This window comes from Zootoca vivipara, chromosome 9, assembly GCF_965207765.1.
Source record: "Zootoca vivipara chromosome 9, rZooViv2.hap1.1, whole genome shotgun sequence".
Classification (NCBI taxonomy): domain Eukaryota; kingdom Metazoa; phylum Chordata; class Lepidosauria; order Squamata; family Lacertidae; genus Zootoca; species Zootoca vivipara.
In genome coordinates this window covers 47158753-47182058 of record NC_142592.1, presented here as the reverse complement: position 1 = coordinate 47182058, position 23306 = coordinate 47158753, and the positions used below count along the sequence as shown (strand labels likewise).

The 23306-nt window shown below is 42.4% G+C and overlaps 1 protein-coding gene across 1 annotated transcript in view; it reads right to left on the bottom strand.

The window, feature by feature from the left end:
* SYN3 (synapsin III) overlaps positions 1 to 23306 on the bottom strand; it is a 176181-nt gene that overhangs the window by 25545 nt on the left and 127330 nt on the right. The window contains exons 6-8 of the mRNA XM_035128441.3: positions 14636 to 14698; positions 1371 to 1513; positions 304 to 378 (exon numbers count right to left, since the gene is read on the bottom strand). Of these exons, the coding sequence (XP_034984332.3) occupies positions 304 to 378; positions 1371 to 1513; positions 14636 to 14698 (281 nt within the window). The remainder of the gene's footprint in view (positions 1 to 303; positions 379 to 1370; positions 1514 to 14635; positions 14699 to 23306) is intronic.

Here is a 23306-nt window from a genome sequence, read left to right as displayed (position 1 = left end):
TTTTGGCTTTAAGGTTAGGGATGGGGAACAGCCCCCCCCTCTTGTGCCCACCCCATCTGGGCGAAATAGTGTTTAGCTTGGGGAAGTAGACAGGTAGGTGTCTGAGGTGGAAAGGCATGCACAGGTGTGATGTTCTATTTTTTCTGAGAGCCAATTGTTGCTCACCCCAGTCAAGAATGCAAAATGCAAACAGAACCTCTGTGCTACACTGTATTTGGGATAATGGTTAATGAAGCCCAAGGCTCAAGCCTATCAGATTGACCCAAATATTGCATTTTGGCTGCAGCCCCTTCTGCTCATTACCTCTCAGTCATGGCGATCTGTTCCAACATGGCAGAACCTGTGTTTGCTTTCCAGTTTCCAGAGATCGATGTCCTCCTGGGAAAAACAAACAAACCACATGCGGACAATAAATTCCCCCAAACACTGTGATTTCCTCTCCATATTAAAGAAAGGAGGGTGGGAATGAGGGAGGATGTTGGCAGGGAACCCTTCCTCAGCCCTGTGCTCCTCTTTGCTCTTAAGCCATTGCCGACGCCCTAGTCAATGTGTAACTCCATCTGGAGGCTGGGAAGTTCTCTCTGTGTACTGGCATCCTTCTGCTTAGTTACATCTTCATCCAAATGCTGGCTGGGTAGTCTTATATTGGCCTTATGAACTCTCTTCTGGGTATGTCAGGCTTTGTACAGTAGAAAAGTCTGTGAAAAGCCTGCGGAATAATTAACCTCGTGCTCTGTAGTGTAGAATTTAAACGGCACAGGAGGCTCCATGCCAGAAGAGCCGAGAGAAAGCTTCCCACAGACATCAGTGGGCTTTAAAGCTGGTTGTGAAAAGGGGGCGATGTGAAACTCTAAAGAAAAGGGAAACACTGGCTTTCATTGAGCCTGCTTTCCATTGTAATGCCAGCCTGCTGGAAATGCAGCTATCTCTGCCACCATAAAGTCAATGGTTCTAAAAAGCCCACCCACCAGCTTCTCCCGGTGACTTCTCAAGAGTTATTAAAGGGCACGAGTCTCCTTTCTCCTAACTAGCTGTCGATGTCTGCTCATGCTGCTTGTGCCGCTGGCAAACATGGTCTTCTGGGCTTTGAGTTCAGGAGGAGTGCAGCAGTCACAAAGCCTGCCCAGACATACAATCAGACATTGCACTTGTCAGATCTCACAGCTGAGCAGCATCAGAACTGATTTGTGTCATTAGAATGGGGATCAGAAGAATATTTTTGTTCAGGACACATTGTTCTCCACAATTAGCATTTAGGAGAAGAAAAAAGCGCATTCAATTTTGGACAGTAATACCTTTAAAAATAAACAAACCAATAAAGCAGCTTTGCTCCCCACCCCAACCAGTTCCAAACTCGACAGCAAACTTACATGTAAGCTTTGTAATTGTTGCCAATTTTCTGGATTCGAATATCATATTTGGAATCAATGAAAGTCTCCGTCGTGACGTACGTTTTGGCCATGGCTACCACGCTTGCGATGTCTTGGAAGTCAAGCTGGTTCTCAACTTTCACCTTTGGTTGATGAAAAGTATGTGTGAGAGTGTGTAAGAAGGTACAGCATTAGTGTGTGTACTACAAACTAGCAAAATATTGATCATAATAATATTCTTGCTTATTAAGATTATAAGACAATGATGCATATGGGTAAATGAAAGTGGTGGTTGTTGATTAGCAAATTCTGGAAATGGAGAAAAAAAGCAACTAAACTATGCTTTTAAGTATTTTCTGGGAGGTTAGAAGAAAGGTGCCTTCAATCGAGTCAGACTATTGGTCCATCTAGCTCAGTAGTATCGGCTGAGCTTCCCAAGCTTCCAGGCTGAGCTCTGCCCAGCCCCGTACCTGGAGATGTTGGTGACTGAACCCTGGGACCTTCTGCTTGCAAAGCAGATGTTCGTTCCATTTATACAACCAAAATCAGCACCCATGCACAGGAAGATATATATGGAAATCCATAATGTGTGTGAAGGTGGGTGAGTGTATGGGGCAACCCTCCCAAACAGTCTACTGGCGGTTGAGCACTCTCAGTGGCCATGGAAGACTGCTGGGATGAGGAAAATGGGGAATTTTAATGTATTTTAATCTTTGTTGGAAGCCGCCCAGAGTGGTGGGGGAAACCCAGCCAGATGGGCAGGGTATAAATAATAAAATAATAATAAATAATAATAATAATAACTGAGAGCGAGGTAGACTTGAACAGAGTGCCTGGAATCCTGAACAAAAGCACTCTATACTGCGATATCGTTGTTTTAGTTATTACTTTGCATGTCCTAAGGATGGGGCAGGAATATGTTTGGTCCATTTTTTTCCCACAGTTGATGTGAACCAATGATCCTGGATTTGTTTATGGGTTGTAATGCATCTCCCAGTCTCAATAAATGCTTCCCAGGATTTTGCAGTGGATTTTTGATGCAGAAAAAGGGTGCACGAAAGCACAGGTTGGTATCCAAAGAAGTGCTTCCACTAGCACATGGTCTTTTGGCTACACAATGGAACTTCCCATCCCTCTCCTCCAACTGCGTGCCTTCTACACCCTCCCCATATAGAGATCCAAGATGGTGGTGGAAAACCCAGAACATATTTAGGGAATGGAGCAGGTGAGGAGAAGAGAAGAGAAGAGGAGAGGGAGAGTTTCGTTGCTGAGAAATAAATAAATAAATAAATAAATAAATAAATAAATAAATAAATAAATAACAATTTATACCCCACCCATCTGGCTGGGTTTCCCCACTCCAACAGAAAAGTAAAATACAATAATCTATTAAACATTAAAAACTCCATAAACAGGGCTGCCTTCAGATGTCTTCTAAAAATCTGGTAGTTGTTTTTCTCTTTGACATCTGATGGGAGGGTGTTCCACAGGGCGGGCGTCACTAAATCCTTGCATTAGTGGAAGCAGTTAGATAGATATCACTCTTACAGTTTACATTTTTAAAAAATCATTCAAGTTTCACATTCTACTGGTGACTGTATTAAATTTTTTGCAAAAATGTATACAATGGGACCGAGAAGACCTGTGACTCAGTATCAGTGTGAACAAAACAGAATGAAATGAGCAGCTCAGCCCATCCCTATCGTTTCCCCATAAATGCTTACAATCCAGCTGCCTCCACTAGCATCTATTACACAGATAGGGACATAGGAGATCAGGAGCTTGTGTCTTTAGAAGGGAATGATGTGAGCCTAAGAATAGTGTCTCTCACATACAAGTGAACCTCATGTCCAGGCCGCTGTCAGATCTAAATTGGGTTCTGCTTTATCTGTCAGGCCAGTTATTTTATGGGATAGACAGATGGTTGTCACGGAAACCAAGAAGTCCTAAGCTAGTCATCATGAGTCAGCCTTGATCTGTAGCTCTGCAAAACTCTGAGAACAATGAGTCTCTTGTGAACATAATTATTATCCGGCCTGGTACCACACCTATAATTTAAGCTCTAGCACTCCTTAGTATTCCATACTTCTTAAGGGGGTGCATCAGATCCCAGATACTAGCATAGACACACAACTTTATCTTCAGCTCCACTTAGTGGACTCCCCTATTCTCCAGTGTGTAGCTTATTTGGAAATTTTGATCTGGTGGGTGTTACTACCAGCTGATAGAAGTGTAGCTTCTCTGTGGAAACAAAATGATAAGCAACAGATGTATTGATGTCAATTAGAGTTTATTTAGAGTCAGTCTGATGCAGAGCATGCGAGTGTGTTTTTTTTTAAAAAAAGCTACCACTGATTTGCCTATTTAAGTTGAAGCACCTTATAGAACTAATAAATCTCATGTCATTTTGGCAAAATGCCTCTATAGAATCTTGCAGCTGAAGTCCTGTCTCCATTAAATGAGGCACAGGCATGAAATGAAAGGGGCAAAATGCAGTCAGAATGGATGAGAAAGAGAGTGTGCAAAAGCATAAATTAGAAGCTGCATTTTAAAAATCATCACCATCATCATTAATAATAATCATGTTTGAGTCCAACCCTTAGCTATCTGGAGATGTCAGGGATTGAACCTGGGACCTTAGGCTGATGCTCTATCACAGAATGACTGCTCTTTCCCAGGTCTGAAGAGGGACACCTTCTCATAGAAAGAAGCAGTGTGTGTGTGTGTGTGTGTGTGTGTGTGTGTGTGTGTGTGTGTACACGTGTGTACATACTTCCATGTTTAAATACTTTAAAAAGAGCACATTTATTTTGACTCCTATTAAGAATGAATTCAGTCTCCCTCAAATGGAACAGACATCTTGCAAAATCGCAAATGTACAATTTACCATCTATTTGTTGAACTGTGATGTCCGTTTGCTCAGCAATGTACTCTTTCTAAAACTATCAGCTTCCTACAGAGATTGCATGGCAAGTTGTGAAAGCTTCAGACACTTGTATTGACAAATGCCTTCCAATCAGCACAAAAAGTTTCACCAGAAAGGTGCAAAGAATACTAGGCTGGCACCAAGGGAGGCTTCCCTTGGAATGCAAACAACAGCTTTGGAGAGGCTATTTTTGATGAGACTGTAGCAGGGAGAGAAAGAGTTAAGATCCTCCCTCTCATCCGAAGGCTGCACTCAGGCTTCCCCACCCCCCCTGCTATTTACGTAACAAAAATGTGCATGTGGTTAAATACATTCAAGCAATTAACCTCATGTTTAGTTTGGGCCCGAGTTTCATCTTTGATCTTTATTTAGCTTAAGCACCAGTGCAACTCCCGCTAACTTAGTACTTGTACAGGGTTGCAGTCAATGTTATGGTACCGGTAAGTTAAAAATCATTTACTTGTTCCACTGGCAAAACGTTTTTGCACCAGTGGAATGTTATTGTGCAAGTCAAAGCATAAGGAGGTTGCTGGTAACTGTCGTACAATAGATTGTGCTGTCTGTTCTGCGACAAGTTTCCACTAGCGCAACTGTTGCACGGGATTTCTCTGTTGCACGGCATGAAAACTCATCCGCCTGGTAGCACAAGACTCATTGTGCTAGTGGATAGAGAATGTGGGATTCAGTCCTAAGTAACTAAGGGTAGAAACACATGACCCCTGGGAGGACATGCATTTCCAGGTGCCATGGGATAGAACGGATCTACCCCTTCAGACAGAGGCCTAATAATGGAGAGGAAGATATGTTGTTGGATGCTCTCTCTTGACCTTCACTGGATCCTCCGACTTCCACTGATGCCTAAAACGGTTGTGCTTACAGGGAGCACTAGGAAGCAGTTTAGCACACCTCTAAGCCAGTGAGAAAGGTAGCAAGCTATCTCATGGTTTTTCAGCCAGGTGCCCTCCTTGGACAACTTTAGGTACCTGCTAAAACCATTTTATCTTTTGGCAAACCTACCCAGACACATTTATTATAAAATTCTGTTGATTTTATCTGTATTTTTAATCATTTTATTATGTATACTTGTTTTTACATTTTGTTAATTGTATTTGTATTTTTTGAGAAATATTTTACACCATTTTTTTTGTAAACCACCTAAGGAATTACCTTTCTTGAATAAGAAGCTTATATATTATGGTGTGTGTGTTGAATTGTTTGCAATGGGAGAGAAGCTGTTTGCTTGCTTATTTTTTTTAAGTTGCAAAAATCAGAGAGGAACACTAGCAGGCATGGGCAGACTTGGCCCTCCAGCTGTTTTGGTACTACATATCCAACCACCTATATTGGTATTTTGCGCAAATTGGCTCAACCCATTTTATTTGGTTTTGGTGGCTCTTGTACTATCTCAGATTCTCTATGGGGAGGGAGAAGCAAAAGGGTTTTGCGCCAGGGGGAGAAAATTCAGCGAGGCCAAAAGTCCACTCTTGAATATACTGAAGAGTAAATGGTGAAAAAGCAGTGTGTCGTATTATTATTATTATTATTATTATTATTATTATTATTATTATTATTATTATTATTTTGCTGAGCTTCTTTTCATCAAGACAGAAGAGAGGGGAAGATCAGACATATCTCAGGACTCAGGAAATTTGGTTCATGTGTCCCTTATGGCTTTAATTCCTGTGTCACTGCCCTCCTTGCACATCATTCCATCACCCTTCAATTCCATTAACCTCTCCTTTTTGGGGAGTGAAGTTGTACTATAAATGAAAAGTGAAAGTATCTGGAGAACAGATGTATATTTTGGCTCCTTTACAAACAGAAGGTAATGGAAATTTCAAGAGACTGTTCCCATGGAACACATTTTGTTGAGTTTGTGTGTGTGTGTTTCTGTCTCAAGGGGTTTGAATTAAGGAGACAATATGGGTGCTGCTAATTCAGTGTTTAATAAACTTTTCTGAAGTTCATGTCGCGTATTTGGCCCTTGGTGGGTGGGAGTTGCTACAGCTGTAATTGTGAAACTAGTTTCAGACTAGACATGATTCCTTCCTCCTTTAAAATATAACCAGAGCTATATTGGGCCAGACCTTTGATTTCACTTAGCTTAGTAACCCAATTCAGATAAGAGCCAGGAAGTCTGTAAGGAATTTAGGAAAATTTCCTGTTTTGGGCAATAAAGTCTATAAACTTCCACCTCCTTAGTATCAACAACGCCCCTTATAGAACTCAGCAGATATGAGAATGGGGATAAAATAGAATTAGTTGGCTCTGCCTGTCATTGGTTCTGCATCAACCTACTGTTGATCTCTCTGCTTTCCACCCTACCAATCTTACTGGGCACCAGCCACCACGGGAAAAGGGTCATGTTGTCCGTTGACACTTGCTCACAGAATTCAGGCTCTAGGTATAGATGCTGGGAACACAACTGCTTTAGGGTTTTATGTAGCCCCCTAGCTGTTGGCATCCATCTGTCTTGGGAGAAGTGGAAGAGTGTGCCTTCGGGGGGGTGAAGTCAAACCACTGGAGAGTTACAGTGCCTGCTGTGGCTGTAGAGATAGTGGGAGAGCAAACACTCAAGATGTTAACTGGAGGTGAGCAAGTGTTCTGAACCCTCAGTTGGTGGTTCTACCTGCAAAACCTATGCGTTTTTTTTCTGGATGCCTTTCTTGCCAGAAAAAGGTGTAGTTCTCAGAAGCTGTCATTTGAAGCGAGTCTGCTCTCCCGTAGAGCAGCAATGTCAATGTTGAGCTTTTTCAGCTCATGGTCAATGATGGCTATCTTCCATGAGTCGTTGACCTGAAGCAGATTGGTGGACAAGCCAGGACAGGTAGTCCTGGCATTCCAGCTGTCTAGGCACAAGAGGGTTTGTTTCTTTCCTTTTTTTGCCTGATGCAGTAGTTTGGTCCACTTGTTGAGTGGTATTCTGAACTCTAAGCACTCATTGAAGCAGGTGAACAGTGGTAGGTCAGCACTTTATTGACTGGGGGGGGGGCTGCCCGGATTAAAGTGGGTGATATCATTGTGTCTCACTGGTCAGCTATCTCCCATCAACAAAGGCCAGTGATAGCATTCATACCATATGCCAATCAAATTGAGCTTATAACTAATAACTTCTGCCTTCCACATTGTTTTTGCTGCATTAGCAGCACCAAAGCGACCTCTCCAGGGTGCAAGCCAGGCCAATGTGTATGGAGTTTGCTAGCAGGCATCCTAATGCAAGCCAGCAGCAGGTTTCTTCTATGACAATGTGCTTAAGGGGACATTACACTCTTAGTTCACTGATTTGAGCACAAGGATGACATGAATACTGAAAAGAAACTACAATACACTAGTGCTCAGACCAAAGACTCACGGTTGAATTGTCAGTTCTTGTGGGTCTGTGCTTGTTACATGACCCACTTCAGTCTATATGCTACTAAAATACTTTAAACCAATTTGTAGCACAGCTATGCCCATGGTCAATTACTGATTTATCAAAGGGGAAATGGTACGTTTCTATTCACTAATTTTTTTATTAAAAAACTCTGCTCATAAGGAGTAATATTTTGATTTACTTAATCACTTTTATATATACTCTCATTCTATATTTAGATTGTTGCTCAATAGTACACATTAAAACAAAATACTTGTGTTGTAATGCTTGATGTGTAGATTCCAATAACCATATATCACAAATGTTTGAAATGAGCTTTAGGGGTTTCAAGTAAAACATAGCATAGTAAATCACTGAAACATTTTCAAAGTATACTTGGAGATGGGCCAAAGTGTCTCCAAGTCATGTTGAATCCTGCATTCTAACCTTTCTCTGTCTTCACTCAACTCCTTGAATCTGCAGCTAAGGGTACAGAATTTCCTTGGCCATCATCCTGATGTTTTCTGGATATATTTAGTGCCCATATGTGTTCAAACCACCCCCTCCCTCCCATTTCTTATTATGATCTCTCTGATGATGACACAGATATGAGTCTGTCTACCCAGATCATCTTGATTTCAATGGGTCTACTCTGAGCACAACTAAGTCGGAATCCATCCAATTAGAACTTCATGTTTGACAGTATCCTTCTAAGAATGTGCTTGCAGTGTGCAGTTAATTTCAAGATTGCATATTTTATACATACAAACGCAAGGCGGATTCCCATGTTTCTTTACATTCAAGGCATTTTACAAATTAAGTCTAAGCAGTTAACAGTAAGACCACTGAGCTTACTCCCCGGTAACCATGCATACTTAGGCTGTAGTCAAGCCACATTGTTCACAGGGATGTAAACTCAGATTTTCCTAGCCAAATCCAGACATGCTAACCACTACACCACCTTTTGCCAGTTTCTTATTCTGTGACTGTCAGAGCTACCCCACTGCTTATTATGCTTCTCAGCTACCTCCATCTGAAACATGGGTGTGAGGGACAGGGGATATCGCGAAGTCCCTCCCCTCCTGAGTTCCAGCCCATCCCCGAGCGCAGGGGAAAGCAGGGAGAGTTCCGACGCAAGTGGGGAAGCAGGAAGTGGTGTCCGAGGCTCAGGCAGGGTAGAGGAGCCATCGTCCCAGGTGGGACAGGAAGGGGAAAGCAAGGGGGGCAGACCTATCCCCCCAACTCCGGAATTGCGCAGAAAACGTAGGGGGAAGAGGCTGGGTCTCCCCAAGTTATGTTGGAGAAAAACGCGCCAAACGCCATTCGGAGGTTCTGACTCAAGCGGATAAGATGTGTCTCTGTAAATAGTATTGCCTTTAGCACTGTAAATACGCAGCACCAATAAAAAGATAAAATGCAGAGCAGTGTGGAGTCGTTACTCTGAAGTAGCCCACCCAGGCCACTGTGACAATGGGTGTTCTCAACAACCCACATTACTAGTACTTGTCAGATATTGACATTGTGACACAGTGTTTTTGTATCCAGAAAAAGGCAGCATAAAGACGTTCATTACTTGGGATGCCTCTGCTATTTCCAGCAATGGGTGGCTGCTGCTGATATGAGTCAGAATCTGAATGAATGGGTCACTTCACAGTGTGTTAAATCCGAAGTTATTTGTTGTCCTCTCTCTTTAAGAAAATATTTGTCCCTTGTCAAGTGAAGAACTTTCGCTCTTTTGCCTTCATTTCGAAAAGAAACCACCAGTTTCCCCCCCATGCTCTTGGTTTCAGAACATTCTTCTTTTCATTTTCATTTCCAGTCTTGGAAAAGTCATGTTGATGTGTCGGGCCAACCCCTCTAAAAGGCTGTTGATGTTTTAACAAGACATAGTGACTTTGTTTATTTTTGGCTTTATATGGTTGTTGTTGTTTTTTTTAATGCCCACATCCTGCACAAGAAAAAACAATGTTGACTGTGACATTTTGGACAACAAAGTTTTAGTTTCCATGGCTGTAAAACCATTTGATCCATGAATTAAATTGGGAACGTTAAAAAATAATAATCTGGGCCTGGTATGGACCTGAAGGGAAATCTTTTAACAGGTCAAATTAGAGAGGCCTAAAAATAAAGTACGAGTAATAAAAAAATATACATAACCCATAAATAGGAGCTGTTCTTTTCCTTCACTGTAGTTCAAACACTTGATCTGGTCAAGGAGAGGTGAAAGTTCTATTTTTCACTTGAGTTTTGTCCCTGTGTCACCTGGGCAGTCAAGTTACCACATAAGTGGCACACAGTGAGTACTTTATGCTTTGTAGAAAGCCCAGAGGAAGCTGGGGGGAGGGGGAGACGGTGCCCTCTTGGTCTTCCCTGCTTTTCTCCATAACAAGGCTGATAAACAACTCACTATGAGGCCTCCATTTTACTGGGTAACCACCAGAAGTTCTATTCTGGGTTTTGGAAGGAAGCAGTTGCCAATAATCATTTGGCCATGATTTTCAGTGCCTTTGATCCCTCAACTTCCATCCACATTCTGACTGACTCACTGTTCCACACAGATCAGTGCTAAAGAAATAGCCCAGCAAAGTCCTAAGATGTAAGGTCTCCTGGCTATTGCCTTTCTTACTAAGCCCAAGACCCAAAGTATACCCTTCAACCAGTTTTGGTTCCACACCTCTGCTCTACAGGAACCATGGGGATATCATTTTATTGGGTCTAGTCTTCAGTTGTAGAGGTCAGGCTTGTCAGAATTTTTCCTCAAGTGATAGAGTGGCTTAAAAGAAGCCATGTATAGATTGTTTGATCCAGTGCCTAAACCAAGATCTCTCACATGCCGTGACCAATAAAGTTGTGAACTTATTTAGCCCATTAACCTAAAACACACGAGTCCTTATGTCTTATTTATCTCTAATGTGGGTGGCGGGTCCTCGACTCACAACTGTGAATGAAGGGAGTTTCATTGATGTCTTTGGAATTGTTAGCTTTGCATGTTGCTGAGTGGCTTTGTGCAAGTGGCTTTCCACAGACACATGTCTCCATGTGTATGTTTCACACGGTGACCCATTCAACATGTTCAGTGTATGAACTGGGTCAAAGAGGGTGGCATTTCAACATTTCAACATTATCAGTGCATATGTTTGGGTGGAGTGCAGATTCTAACATGGTAACGAGGATGATTTATTTTATCAAGGGCAAAACAGGCTTCTAAGCAGTTTACAAAATATAAACGAATAACAGAAACATTTTTAAAAATGTGAAATTAAAATGCACAATAAAACATAAAAAGATAGTGAGGGTAGAGCTAGGAATTGTTAATTCCTCTATCTTAATTCTTCTATTTAACTTATATGCAGAATTCATCATGCGAAAGGCTGGACTAGATGAATCCCAAGCCGGAATTAAGATTGCCGGAAGAAATATCAACAACCTCAGATATGCAGATGACACAACCTTGATGGCAGAAAGTGAGGAGGAATTAAAGAACCTTTTAATGAGGGTGAAAGAGGAGAGCTCAAAATATGGTCTGAAGCTCAACATCAAAAAACCCAAGATCATGGCCACTGGTCCCATCACCTCCTGGCAAATAGAAGGGGAAGAAATGGAGGCAGTGAGAGATTTTACTTTCTTGGGCTCCTTGATCACTGCAGATGGTGACAGCAGTCACGAAATTAAAAGACGCCTGCTTCTTGGGAGAAAAGCAATGACAATCCTAGACAGCATCTTAAAAAGCAGAGACATCACCTTGCCTACAAAGGTCCGTATAGTTAAAGCTATGGTTTTCCCAGTAGTGATGTATGGAAGTGAGAGCTGGACCATTAAGAAGGCTGATCGCCGAAGAATTGATGCTTTTGAATTATGGTGCTGGAGGAGACTCTTGAGAGTCCCATGGACTGCAAGAAGATCAAACCTATCCATTCTTAAGGAAATCAGCCCTGAGTGTGGAAGGACAGATCGTGAAGCTGAGGCTCCAATACTTTGGCCACCTCATGAGAAGAGAAGAATCCTTGGAAAAGACCCTGATGTTGGGAAAGATGGAGGGCACTAGGAGAAGAGGACGACAGAGGACGAGATGGTTGGACAGTGTTCTCAAAGCTACGAACATGAGTTTGACCAAACTGCGGGAGGCAGTGGAAGACAGGAGTGCCTGGCGTGCTATGGTCCATGGGGTCACGAAGAGTCGGACACGACTAAACGACTAAACAACAACAACAATTCTTCTATAGTTAAAGGATCTTGGTTATGTGATGTAAACAAAGAAACAAATAGGGATGAAAGGAGTCTGGGATAAAGATGTGTCAAGGATACAGCTGCCCTCCAAGAAATGTCATACAACCACAAGGTAGCCTACAAATAGAATTTCATCTTGTTTGCAAGACTAGCTTCCTTTTAACATAAACAGGACACAGTTAAGGTCCACACATCACAGAAAGCAACAGAGCAACATGAAAGGAAATATAGGGTGTGATTTGATCCCCAAATTCCTTCCTACCCAAAGGTTAGCACAGCTGGAAAGCTTGGCTTTCAGATCAGAGTATAATGAACTCACCTGATTTCTGCTTTGCAGTAATGTGGTTGGCAGCGGCCAAACAGATTCAAATTCCTATCTGCTGGCTCTGCTCAAAGTTGGCATTAGATAAACAAAATTGTACAACATCTCTCTCTCTCTCTCTCTCTCTCTCTCTCTCTCTCTCTCTCTCTCTCTCTCTCTCTCTCTCACACACACACACACACACACACACACTTCCTTGTACAGAGTAAAATGAAATTTTGTATACAACATTTCAGCATTTAAATGTTTTAAGGATTTCAGAAATTTGGAAGTTTGTGAGTTAATTTTACAGAGTGTGTCTGATAATAACTTGTCAAAGATAATACCTTATCAACAACTTTCCCCCTTAAGAAAATCTTGGGGCATCTATAACTGAGGATGTTGAAACTAATTTAAGTTTAGAATTTGCACACATTTGAATTTCTAGGAGCATTTCTGAGATAGGAAAATGTGATTGATAATTTTTTTTCCATTCCTAATTTCATTTCAGCACTATTTTCTTTTATTTAGCAAGTGGTTTCTTTTAAAAATATATATTCATTGAAATTTTCAAAACGAGGAAAGGAGATGTAGATCACAACAGGCCATCAAAAATGATTATAATAATACTGGATTGGGCTCAGCTCTCTCTGAGAGCTGCAAGGAGCTTCTCAACGCAAGGCAGGCATCCAGAAATGAATGGAGAAAAAGACAGTTCCTGTTACGACTTTATATGCTCTTGTAATCCTGAATTTTGCATATGAAGAAAGAATTGGTTTATTTCAGTCCACACTATGGTATTTGAGGGAAAGGAGAGAGAGAAGAAGGTGGCAATGATGGTGGTATTGAATGGATATTGCTATGGAGATAAAAATTAATTTAAGTGTGGGAGGGGGAACCATATCAGATACTAAATTCCTGGGTAACTGGCAGATAATATCCAGACAAACATTACTTGTCCTAGTGCTAGGGACAACAGTATACATGATCAGAAGCCAAGGTGCTTATATTAGCTTTGCTCAAAATGCAGATAGTGTTCCATTGGCAGAGGGGGACGCTGCTTCCTCTTCCAGTAAAAGAAGCTGCTAATCCATTGAATGCAGAAGGATCCCAGAGAGTCTGGGAAAAACAAACAGGTTTGGAAGAAAACGGTTTTTTAGGATTTCTCCCTTGGCAGGCTCCCAAACAAAAAGGCAGGAAACTTCTTTCCTTCTCTGTGAAATCCCAGTAAATGAATGCCTATATTTCCTTGGGGGGGGGAGGAGAGCAAATAACAGGAGGCTGTCATTCAGTAGGATCAAACAGTTGGGTCAATTACTGATGATTACCACTTTTTGTAGGCAAGAATATCCACACAGAGAGGGCCCATAAGCCCCTTGGGGTACAAGGTAACAACACTTTGAAAGATGACTACCCAATTTTCATTCAGTGAAAAGCATGACAAAAGCCTAATAGTTGCCAAAGAAACTCTCAAGCAGGCACCCACTCTGCACTCAGTACACTCCAGTTCAGCATAAGCCTTCCATATACACAATCCTATTTATGTTTCGCTGTCAAATGGTAAGCCCCGATCTTAAATGGAACAGTCAATGTTTTTAATGTCCTCCCCCCCCCAATATCATAACTGTATGATATCACATGGTGAAAATTTCCAAATTATTTTGTTGCAATACCATTATTTTCAATTATTCATTTTATACATCCTATAAAGATCCTGGGACATGATATACTATTGTATTAACATTTTATAACAATTCTCACTAATATCCAGGTCCTGTATTTTCAGTGGTAGACATTCTACCGTGCTACTGGTGAATTTCCATGAGCTTGACCTGGGGCACTGCAGCAAAACACCTGTTCATATTGAAAATACAGAACCTTTTTTTTGGCAGTAATGCAATCACACTTCGGCTCACTTTCCAGGTTTTGTAAATTGGCCCTGAGGTGAAATCTGATTCCCCACCCTGTGCATTCTCTCCCCCAACTGACTTCTGCCCTAGCACTCTATAGCCTTTCTCTCCCATTTTTGTGTAGTCTGGCCTCAGGTTTATGTCCAACATATGGACTTGCCCAATTGCACCACCATCATTTAGCCCTGCAACCTCCTGCTCAGTGCAAAATCCACAACAAAAATGGTTGTCCAGCCTCTGCTTAAATACCTGAATTTAGACAAAATCTACTTCCCCAAAATGTCCATCCATTGGTTCTAGTCATATCTTCTGGAGCAAAAGATAACAGGCCTGCTCCATCTTCTGTGTGGCAGCCCTTCAGATATTTGAACACTACTATAATTTCTCTCCCCCTTCCCCACTTCTCTTTTTGAGACTTTGTCATGGTGGCGCTGGGAAGATGTGGGAAATTCACTTTGTTCCAGTGAAAGGATTGTATGTTGTTTTGCCGACCAAAGGGTACAGAACATATATGTCATTTTCAAAGTGAGGATATTGTCTTTTCCTTACCTTCCCCATTCCAGCATGAGCATGTCCCAGCTTGACGACAACAGGGAAAGCTGGAGTTGTGAGCTGAAAGGCAAAGGAAGAAATCAGTCCAGGGTTGGTACATGACAAACGCCTTTTTCATTCTTAGGGCTCTCAATTGTGTTTCACACGCAGATGTTGTCACCCCATCCCACCACAATATGACTAGTGGCTACATGCAGAACAGGGCTTTCAGTAAAGCACTTCCCTATAGCATTTCTCAATGTACGTATGTTGAAAGGAAAATCATGTGCGGAGAGCATGTCCATATGGCTGACTTTCCACGCACCGATGTCCAACATGTGCAGATTTTCCACGCAGCTAGAATTTCACTCAGCTCATCATGCACAGAGGCCTGAAGACATTTCCCAATGCAAAACCAACACAATTTATTGTGGAATTCTAAAATATATGTTAAATTAGCTGCCACCTGTCTACTGGCTGAGCTGCTGTGATACCATTGAATGTTCACACACTCTGACTTCTGAGGGAGGATCACCAGTCCTGTCAAATGCAACAAGGATGAAACATCAACTGGACTAAGGGAAAAACATCCCAGGGGGCTTAGGGACATAAATAACTCTGCCAGTAGGAAGGGGTGCAGTATGAAGTTTACATATTGGCTCAGAACAATTAGCCATATCTCTGGCTACAGGTTTAGCAAGAAAAGGTGTGTGTGTGTGTGTGTGTGTGTGTGTGTGTGTGTGTGACCACAGATTTCTATGGATAGTTAAAGAGAGCTCATTGGAAACAAGATTTTTATTGGACTTTTCAGTAGAAGCAGCTTCTGAAAACAATTTGGAAATAAAGCCTTTTGCCACATATTTTTCTTGGCTCACACTTTCATTATATTCTTCTTCTTTAAGCCTCTGCAATTTTACCCCATACAGTACATGAAATTTTCCTTCCCTTCCCCCCCACAAACTGTTAGAGCACATTTTAAAATGAGAGCTATATGTCATCAGCATCAGTTAAATTTATATATTGCCCTTCATCTGAGGATTTTTACATACTAGAAACCATCCTCTAAACCTAATGAACTGGAAACAAGTCATTCCCATTTTTCCTGGTAATAGCTGAATAGTAGGGAGGAAGAATAGCTGGGGCTGGGGTTCGGGCTGATGGGAGTTGTGGTCCACAAGGCCTGGAAGGCACCAACAGGATGGCAAAGGATGCACTAGTCTACATGTAGGTCAAATGAACAGTTCACAAAGCCATAGTGCGTTTTCTCTTTCTCTAATAAGGATGATGTAACGTTAACTTAATTCATCCATGCTTGCATAAAGACTAATGCTAAAAATAATTACAAGAGCAAGAATGACTGATTCAGTGACTCATAAATGATCCTTCTACATATTTATCACTATTCCACAAAAACCCTACCACTTGCCACATGCAATACTCAACATGCATGCTTACTCAGAAGTTACTCCCACCAAGGCACAACACCTCACAGAGCCTCCTTAAACTCCATCTCAAGACTGTGAGCCCAAATGCAGACTCTGACTTCACCACCGGCCAACCTTCCCCCTCCTCTAATCAGCTTTGGTTTGTTTAGCCTGGTAAAGAGTCCTAGAGAACTTGCTTGTACACTATTTTGGGATGTATCAGCTGCCCCAATAAAGCTGTTACCCAAACAATGTATGCTAAATGTAGTTATCCAATCTCTCTCATATTCCAATACATTAATATGCAAAAACATTTTGCTAGACAGTTGCACAGGTAGACATGCCTCTGCCCCTAAATATTGCTGCTCACCCAGGAAGGAAAATAACAGCACTATCATATGTGAACCCAGGTGATTCAGATGGGCAGGGCACAAATAAAATAAAATAAAATCATCATGGCAACATGAGACTGGACTACACTGGAAATGTTTTTGAATGGCTCTTAAGAAGGAATTTTGGCAGATGCAGCTTGTCTTGCAGGTGTGAGAAAGACTGAACCTGAAAAAATTCCCTTTTCTACCCAACTGAGCTTCAGCTTTCTTTGAAGTGAGCCACGAAGATAAATACCAAAGCTTAGTGCAATGGACTCATTAAACAGTTAACATGTGATGATGCATTACCATTTATAGCTGATAAACCAGAACTTTCCAGGTGGAGAAATTGCTGTTGTTCCAATTATCAATTATCGCTAAGGAAAAGAACCTGGCATGACCTAAATATAGATGAGGGTTGTTATCTCCATCTGTGGCAGTTTTATATATAAGCACATTTTAGTACATTGTTTTGGGGGGGGACATGTGTGCATGTGTTGGCATGTTTCCTTTGCATCAAGAGATGTTGGGTAGTAGTAGGATGCTTATACAACTAACATGTCATATTTCCCTTGAGACCAGGAATACCTCCTGGATAAAAGCATACATAGTAAGTACAGTTTGTGGACTCTGGTGGCACAATTTCAGCCCTGATAGTCTGAAGCCTAGGAAAGTGTGGCTACATGCAAGGCTGGATTAAGCAAAATAAGCACGTGCTTAAGAGGTCTCAGGGCGGTTCACAAAATAAAATCAAACTATAAAACCACAAAACATAACCAAAATAAGAACAACAATTCAATAACACCCCCCCCCCAATGCATTTTAAAAGGGCATAGGAATACATATGCATTTTGATGCATTTTGGTAACTTCTTTGAGCTGAAGATGCTATTACAAAATTTGGAGAGGTATAGAATTTGAAATGAGAATTGGGTTCCAATTAGGTTCCATTAGACTAGGCAGTGCAGATTAGGTCAGTTCATATCATAATTCACATAAATGGAATTCCTTAACCTCTTCCTCATACCTTGGGGTGCTGCTCACAGAACAGGCAATTCTGGCTAGCTCAGGGGTGGAAAACCAATGAAATGAGAAACAGCTGCCTATTATTGCCCTGTATCTGGGGTGGAAAACCTGTAGCCCTTCAGATGTTGTTGGACTACAACTCCCATCTTTCCCGATTGTTGGCTACACTGGCTGGGACTGATGGGAGTTGAAGTCTAACAACATCAAACATACAATCTCAGGACTATTTAATTGCTCATCTTCTAACATTGTGTATGCCATCAAATGCCAACAGTGCCCTTCAGCTCTCTATATTGGACAAACAGGCCAAACCCTACGCCAAAGGATAAATGGACATAAATCTGACATCAGGAATCACAAGACAGAGAAACCAGTAGGAGAAAAATTCAATCTCCCAGGACATTCTATACAAGATCTCAAAGTAGCGGTCTTATTACAAAAGAATTTCAGAAATAGTCTGGAAAGAGAAGTTGCTGAACTGCAACTTATCACCAAACTTAAAACCATGGACCTGGTCTGAATAAAGACATTGGATTCTTATCTCATTATACATGATAAAGCTAACTTTAGCCATCTCACCCCTTGCTTTTTCCTGTAAGACCAATTACAGTCGTTAACAGTCATCTACGGGTTTTCACACCTATCAGTCAATCACCCATTCCCACCACCCTTCTGAATAATACCCCTCCCCACCCTCTCACTATATATAAGGGTCTGGTGACTTCTGTTTCAGTGTATCTGAAGAAGTGTGCATGCACATGAAAGCTCATACCTATGACAAACTTAGTTGGTTTCTAAGGTGCTACTTAGATGTGGGTGGCGCTGTGGGTTAAACCACCAAGCCTAGGGCTTGCCAATTGGAAGGTCAGCAGTTCGAATCCCCGCGACGGAGTGAGCTCCCGTTGCTCGGTCCCAGCTCCTGCCAACCTAGCAGTTCGAAAGCACGTCAAAGTGCAAGTAGATAAATAGGTACCGCTACAGCAGGAAGGCAAACGGCGTTTCTGTGTGCTGCTCTGGTTCGCCAGAAGTGGCTTTGTCATGCTGGCCACATGACCTAGAAGCTGTACGCCGGCCCCCTCGGCCAATAACGCGAGATGAGCGCCGCAACCCCAGAGTCGGCCACGACTGGACCTAATGGTCAGGGGTCCCTTTACCTTTAAGGTGCTACTGGAAGGATTTTTAAAATTTTGTTTCGAACATCCTTTACACTCAGCATTAGGAACACTAAACACAGCCATATACCCAATCAGACCATCTGGCCAGTGGAAGTTGGTTCATAAGGCAGTGCGGATGGGGGCAACCCACAGCTATATCTGTGGTGGGAAATCTGTGACGCTGTATTACAGTGCCCCCCCCCCCCCGACTATTGGTCATGGTCTGATCCAGCAGGGCTCTGCTTATACTCTTATGTTCTCAGAATGCTCAGGCAACATCTGATATACCCATTCAGCCTGTCAGCTTCAGACAGAGTGAGATGAGGCAGCAAGACCTTCTTCACTGGTTTGGCTGGGACCAGAGGCTATTTGGCTCCAGTCTTCCCATAACTGCCTCCACAAGAAGTCATTCTACTTCGTCATTATGTATGAAACAAATGTGCATAGAATTTCAGTCTCAGTGATTGTTTGGCTGTATAAACGCAGCAAGGGGATATGACAGCCACAAGAGTAAAGCTAGAATTGCTGGAACCAAGTGTGGTATATTTATATAACCTCAGTCACAATTCTCATGGGAGGGTGTTGAATATAATTAAGAGAGGGCATTGCAAGAGTTTAACCAGAACAAACATGTTTGTACTGAAATCATGGACAAAATAAACCAGTGAACTCCAGAGTATTTGTTTTGTTAAGATTTGCTTTCTTAAGAGAAACAGGAAAACAAACAGGATGAAATCATTTTAATTTTTCAAATTGCCTGCGTTGATCACGCAGACAGAGAGCAGTGGGCTTGTGGATTAAGGAGTGAGGCTGTCACATCAGAGATGAATGAGCCGCTGTCTGTACAACTAAAGCAATGCAGCCATGTCCCCAAACTTCAGTTTGACAAAATGACTTGTCACTTGAATGTACAATGTTTCTTTCTATGACCAGTGTATGTATATAGTGCCAGCTCAAGACATTTACTGCCAGAAGCAGAGTCCCAATGCCCACATCCATAGGGTGTATTAGCACTACAACTGGGGAGCCAGTGTGGTCCAACAGTTAAAAGTGTTCGACTAGGACCTGGAAGACCAGGCTTTGAATTCCTACTCAGCCAATGAAGCTCACGGGGAGATCAGTCACTGTCATTGATGAACAACTCCAATGTCCCTGCTGCTCTCCTTTCTTCTTCTGGTTCTTTATCTTTAAACCAGACTTGAACGGAACAGCCCTTTAAATAGAAGACACCTTCAAATACTGTCCTCTCTAAAGTAGGTTACATGCCCACCCCAAGCCTCACTCTGCTTCATGGCAGCGGGTTGCCCCTTTCTCCACAACACATATAGAGTTTCCTGGATGGTTGACAACTTGCTACCTGACATACTAGGGACCCAGGTGGCGCTGTGGTTAAACCACTGAGCCTAGGGCTTGCTGATCAGAAGGTCGGCGGTTCGAATCCCTGTGACGGGGTGAGCTCCCGTTGCTCGGTCCCAGCTCCTGCCAACCTAGCAGTTCGAAAGCACGTCAAAATGCAAGTAGATAAATAGGAACCGCTACAGCGGGAAGGTAAACGGTGTTTCCATGTGCTGCTCTGGTTTGCCAGAAGCGGCTTTGTCATGCTGGCCACATGACCTGGAAGCTGTACGCCGGCTCCCTCGGCCAATAATGCGAGATGAGCGCGCAACCCCAGAGTCGGTCACGACTGGAACTAATGGTCAGGGGTCCCTTTACCTTTACCTGACATACTAGCTTCTCTTTCTAACCATTGACAGGACATGAGGGTGTCCTTTGTTGCTGAGTGGTATATCTCCTTAGAAATCAAATGTTACTAATGTTCCTACTAGATGGTGGGCCATTTAGTCAACACGGTAAACCACGAGTGTGGTTGATCCCTTAAAACACCCACCTAGCACTTTGCTGAGTGTTGCCATAACTGCTGTTGAAAAACAATGTGGAGTCACTTGCATTCTGGAAGAAACAGACCACAGACCACAGGCCCCTGCTCACAATACGTGCTGTGGTTAGACCATGCCATTGTAGTGGTTGGTGGAGTCCAGGCTAGACACAGAGCTTTTAAACTTTTCCCTCCGACTTTCCAAGTTCTCGTCATTTTAACCAGCTTTTATATATGACTCAAGCGCCTTTCCCCAATGGTCAAATGAGAGCGAGACACAGTTCAGGTTCACTATAAAAGCTTCCCCCCCTTCTTTTTAAAAGTTTTTTTCTTTTCATTTTGTCAGCATTTCAGCCCTGAGAATTGTAAAAACAAATCCAGACGGGTAGAAGAACAGCAAAGAAATCATATATTCAAAGAGCTGCTCAGGCAATGGTGAACTTGGGCCAATAAATCCCCAGCTGCCACCTGTCTAAACACAGGAATCTTTTTTAAAGGCAGTACTGAGGGCAGAGAAAAACCTATCATTTCTTCATGAGTAGAATTTGTGTGTAGAATAGACCATGATGAAAGCATGTTGACTACTAGAAAACAAGCAGGGAATGTAAACCTAAGGGCAGCTGTGCCAGCCCATAAGGAGAAAAAAAAACCATATTAGGGCAATATCATTCTTACGGTAGGCTAATCAAAATGTGGCAAAGTAGTGTGAGAGCTTTTGAGTTCTGCAGAGCTTCTCATCAGGCTAGATCAGGCACCTCCAAACTGCGGCCCTCCAGATGTTTTGGCCTACAACTCCCGTGGTCCCTAGCTAACAGGACCAGTGGTTGGGGAAGATGGGAATTGTAGTCCAAAACATCTGGAGGGCTGAAGTTTGGGGATGCCTGGGCTAGATGATAAGCAAACAAAGGGGATAGGGAAAAACAGAAGAAAGGCTGGCGGTGAAGACTCATGTCTTTACAGCCAGCTAATCTCTCTCTCCCCCCCCCTGCAAACCTTGTATTATTTATTAATTTATTAAAGGTTTTGGTTTGCAAAGATATGTGCAATGTCTCTCATAACATTTTTACAAATCAGTTCTATTTGTTGAGACATCGTCAGGTGACGATGTTTCTATTTTGCTTAATATGTGTGGTTTTTTTTGTCAGCATCGCTTGTATGGGTTCTCTGCTGTTCGCTTGTGTTCCTTTGGTGGCGAGAGATGTTGGGGTTGGCCTAGGATATGGTTGTTCATTTGTGGTTGCACCCCTGCCAGCCTTGTTAGCTGTCAAGCATGATGAAGAGTTATGGAGAACTCAAAAGATTGCACACTGTTCTGTGACATTTTAGTTGACCCAATAAAGGAATAGCTTTATTTAAGCAGGTGAAGCAATAGTGTACTTGTGAATTTGAAGTGTAGGCATGCCCCTAAGGAGAATAAAAAATGTAGAACAGCTAGATATATCCTCAAACAGCAAAGAATAACAGTACAGAACCGAATACACAATTTATTAGGATCACCATATAATAGTCATATAATAGTGAGCTGCCGAAAGGGTAGTCTTGTGGTTAGCATCCTGGACTCTGCCTGGGGAGATCTGGGTTCACATCCATGGTCACCACGCTGGCAACCCCACTAGACTACAGAGCCTGTTGATGCAGGCAGGTATTCCCTTGCTGGCAGATAACAACTAGCAGGCATTAATAGCTCCCACTGATGTCCTCTGAGGCAAGGAAGTGGGGATGAACAGCTGGAACTCACCCAGCCCACAGGCGAGGCAAGTCATCCCTTACTGCAGTTGCCATTACAGTATACAAAAAAAGTAAAATAAAGGCTTGTCAAGGCACTCACCAAATACTATCCCCCCACCCCACCCATGCCCCTTACTGCGACAACTACCGTAACTAGAGTCATTATTTTCTTTCTTAAATAATTATGTTTGCACTCTAAAGAGGACAGAGGCCGGGAATTGCGAGCAGCAGGAACTTGAGAAATTCTTTTGGGAATAACACACAGGTCTCCTTCTTTCCTAGGGCATGTCTGGGGTTGTACAGAGGAGGCTGTGGTCTGTTTAAACCCACTCCATCAGTCATTCCTGTCTATGGAGGGGGAGGGCAAATCCCCTCCTTTTACTGGAAAGTAAAAGGCGGGGGTCGGAGCTGATTTCATCTCTGAGGCAATGCTTCATCACACAAGACTAAATGAGACAAATGTGAACTAGCTGCTCTGCATACAAGACAGCAAGACATCTGTTTCTTTCTCCATGTCGGTGCTTTGCTTTTTCGAAGACAACCTGTACTAGGGTTGCCATATCTTGAAGGGCAAAAAAAGAGGACAGCCCGAGCCACTGCTAACCTGAGCCAGGGAAAGAGGCACGTGGATGTGCAGAGCATCCTGCGTCAAACAAACAAACAAACAAACAAACAAACAGACAGACAGACAGACAAACAAACAAACCCCACACATTTCCTTAAAAAAAAATTAAAAACCCAGATGGGCATGTTGCACCCCCCAAGAGTACACACCTGGGATTTCCCAAATGTATGGCAACCCTTACCTCCACCTCTCAAAGGAAAATATCTAATGGGTTTAGGCTGCAATCCTATACTGTACACAGAATGACCTGGGAGTAACTTACATTGAACTCAATGGGTCTTACCTCTGATATGTATAGGGTTGCACTGCTTGATACCATTATTTCCTGTGGAACTTGGGCCTTGTTATGGTAATTTATATTCCCTAATTAATTGTGTGTTTTGCATCTCAAGCAAAGCTTTTATAAGATTCAATACTGATAACCTCACCCTACGGAGATTGTGTAAAGTTTGGAGCTGGGAGCTAGTCATGATTTTTGAACTGCCC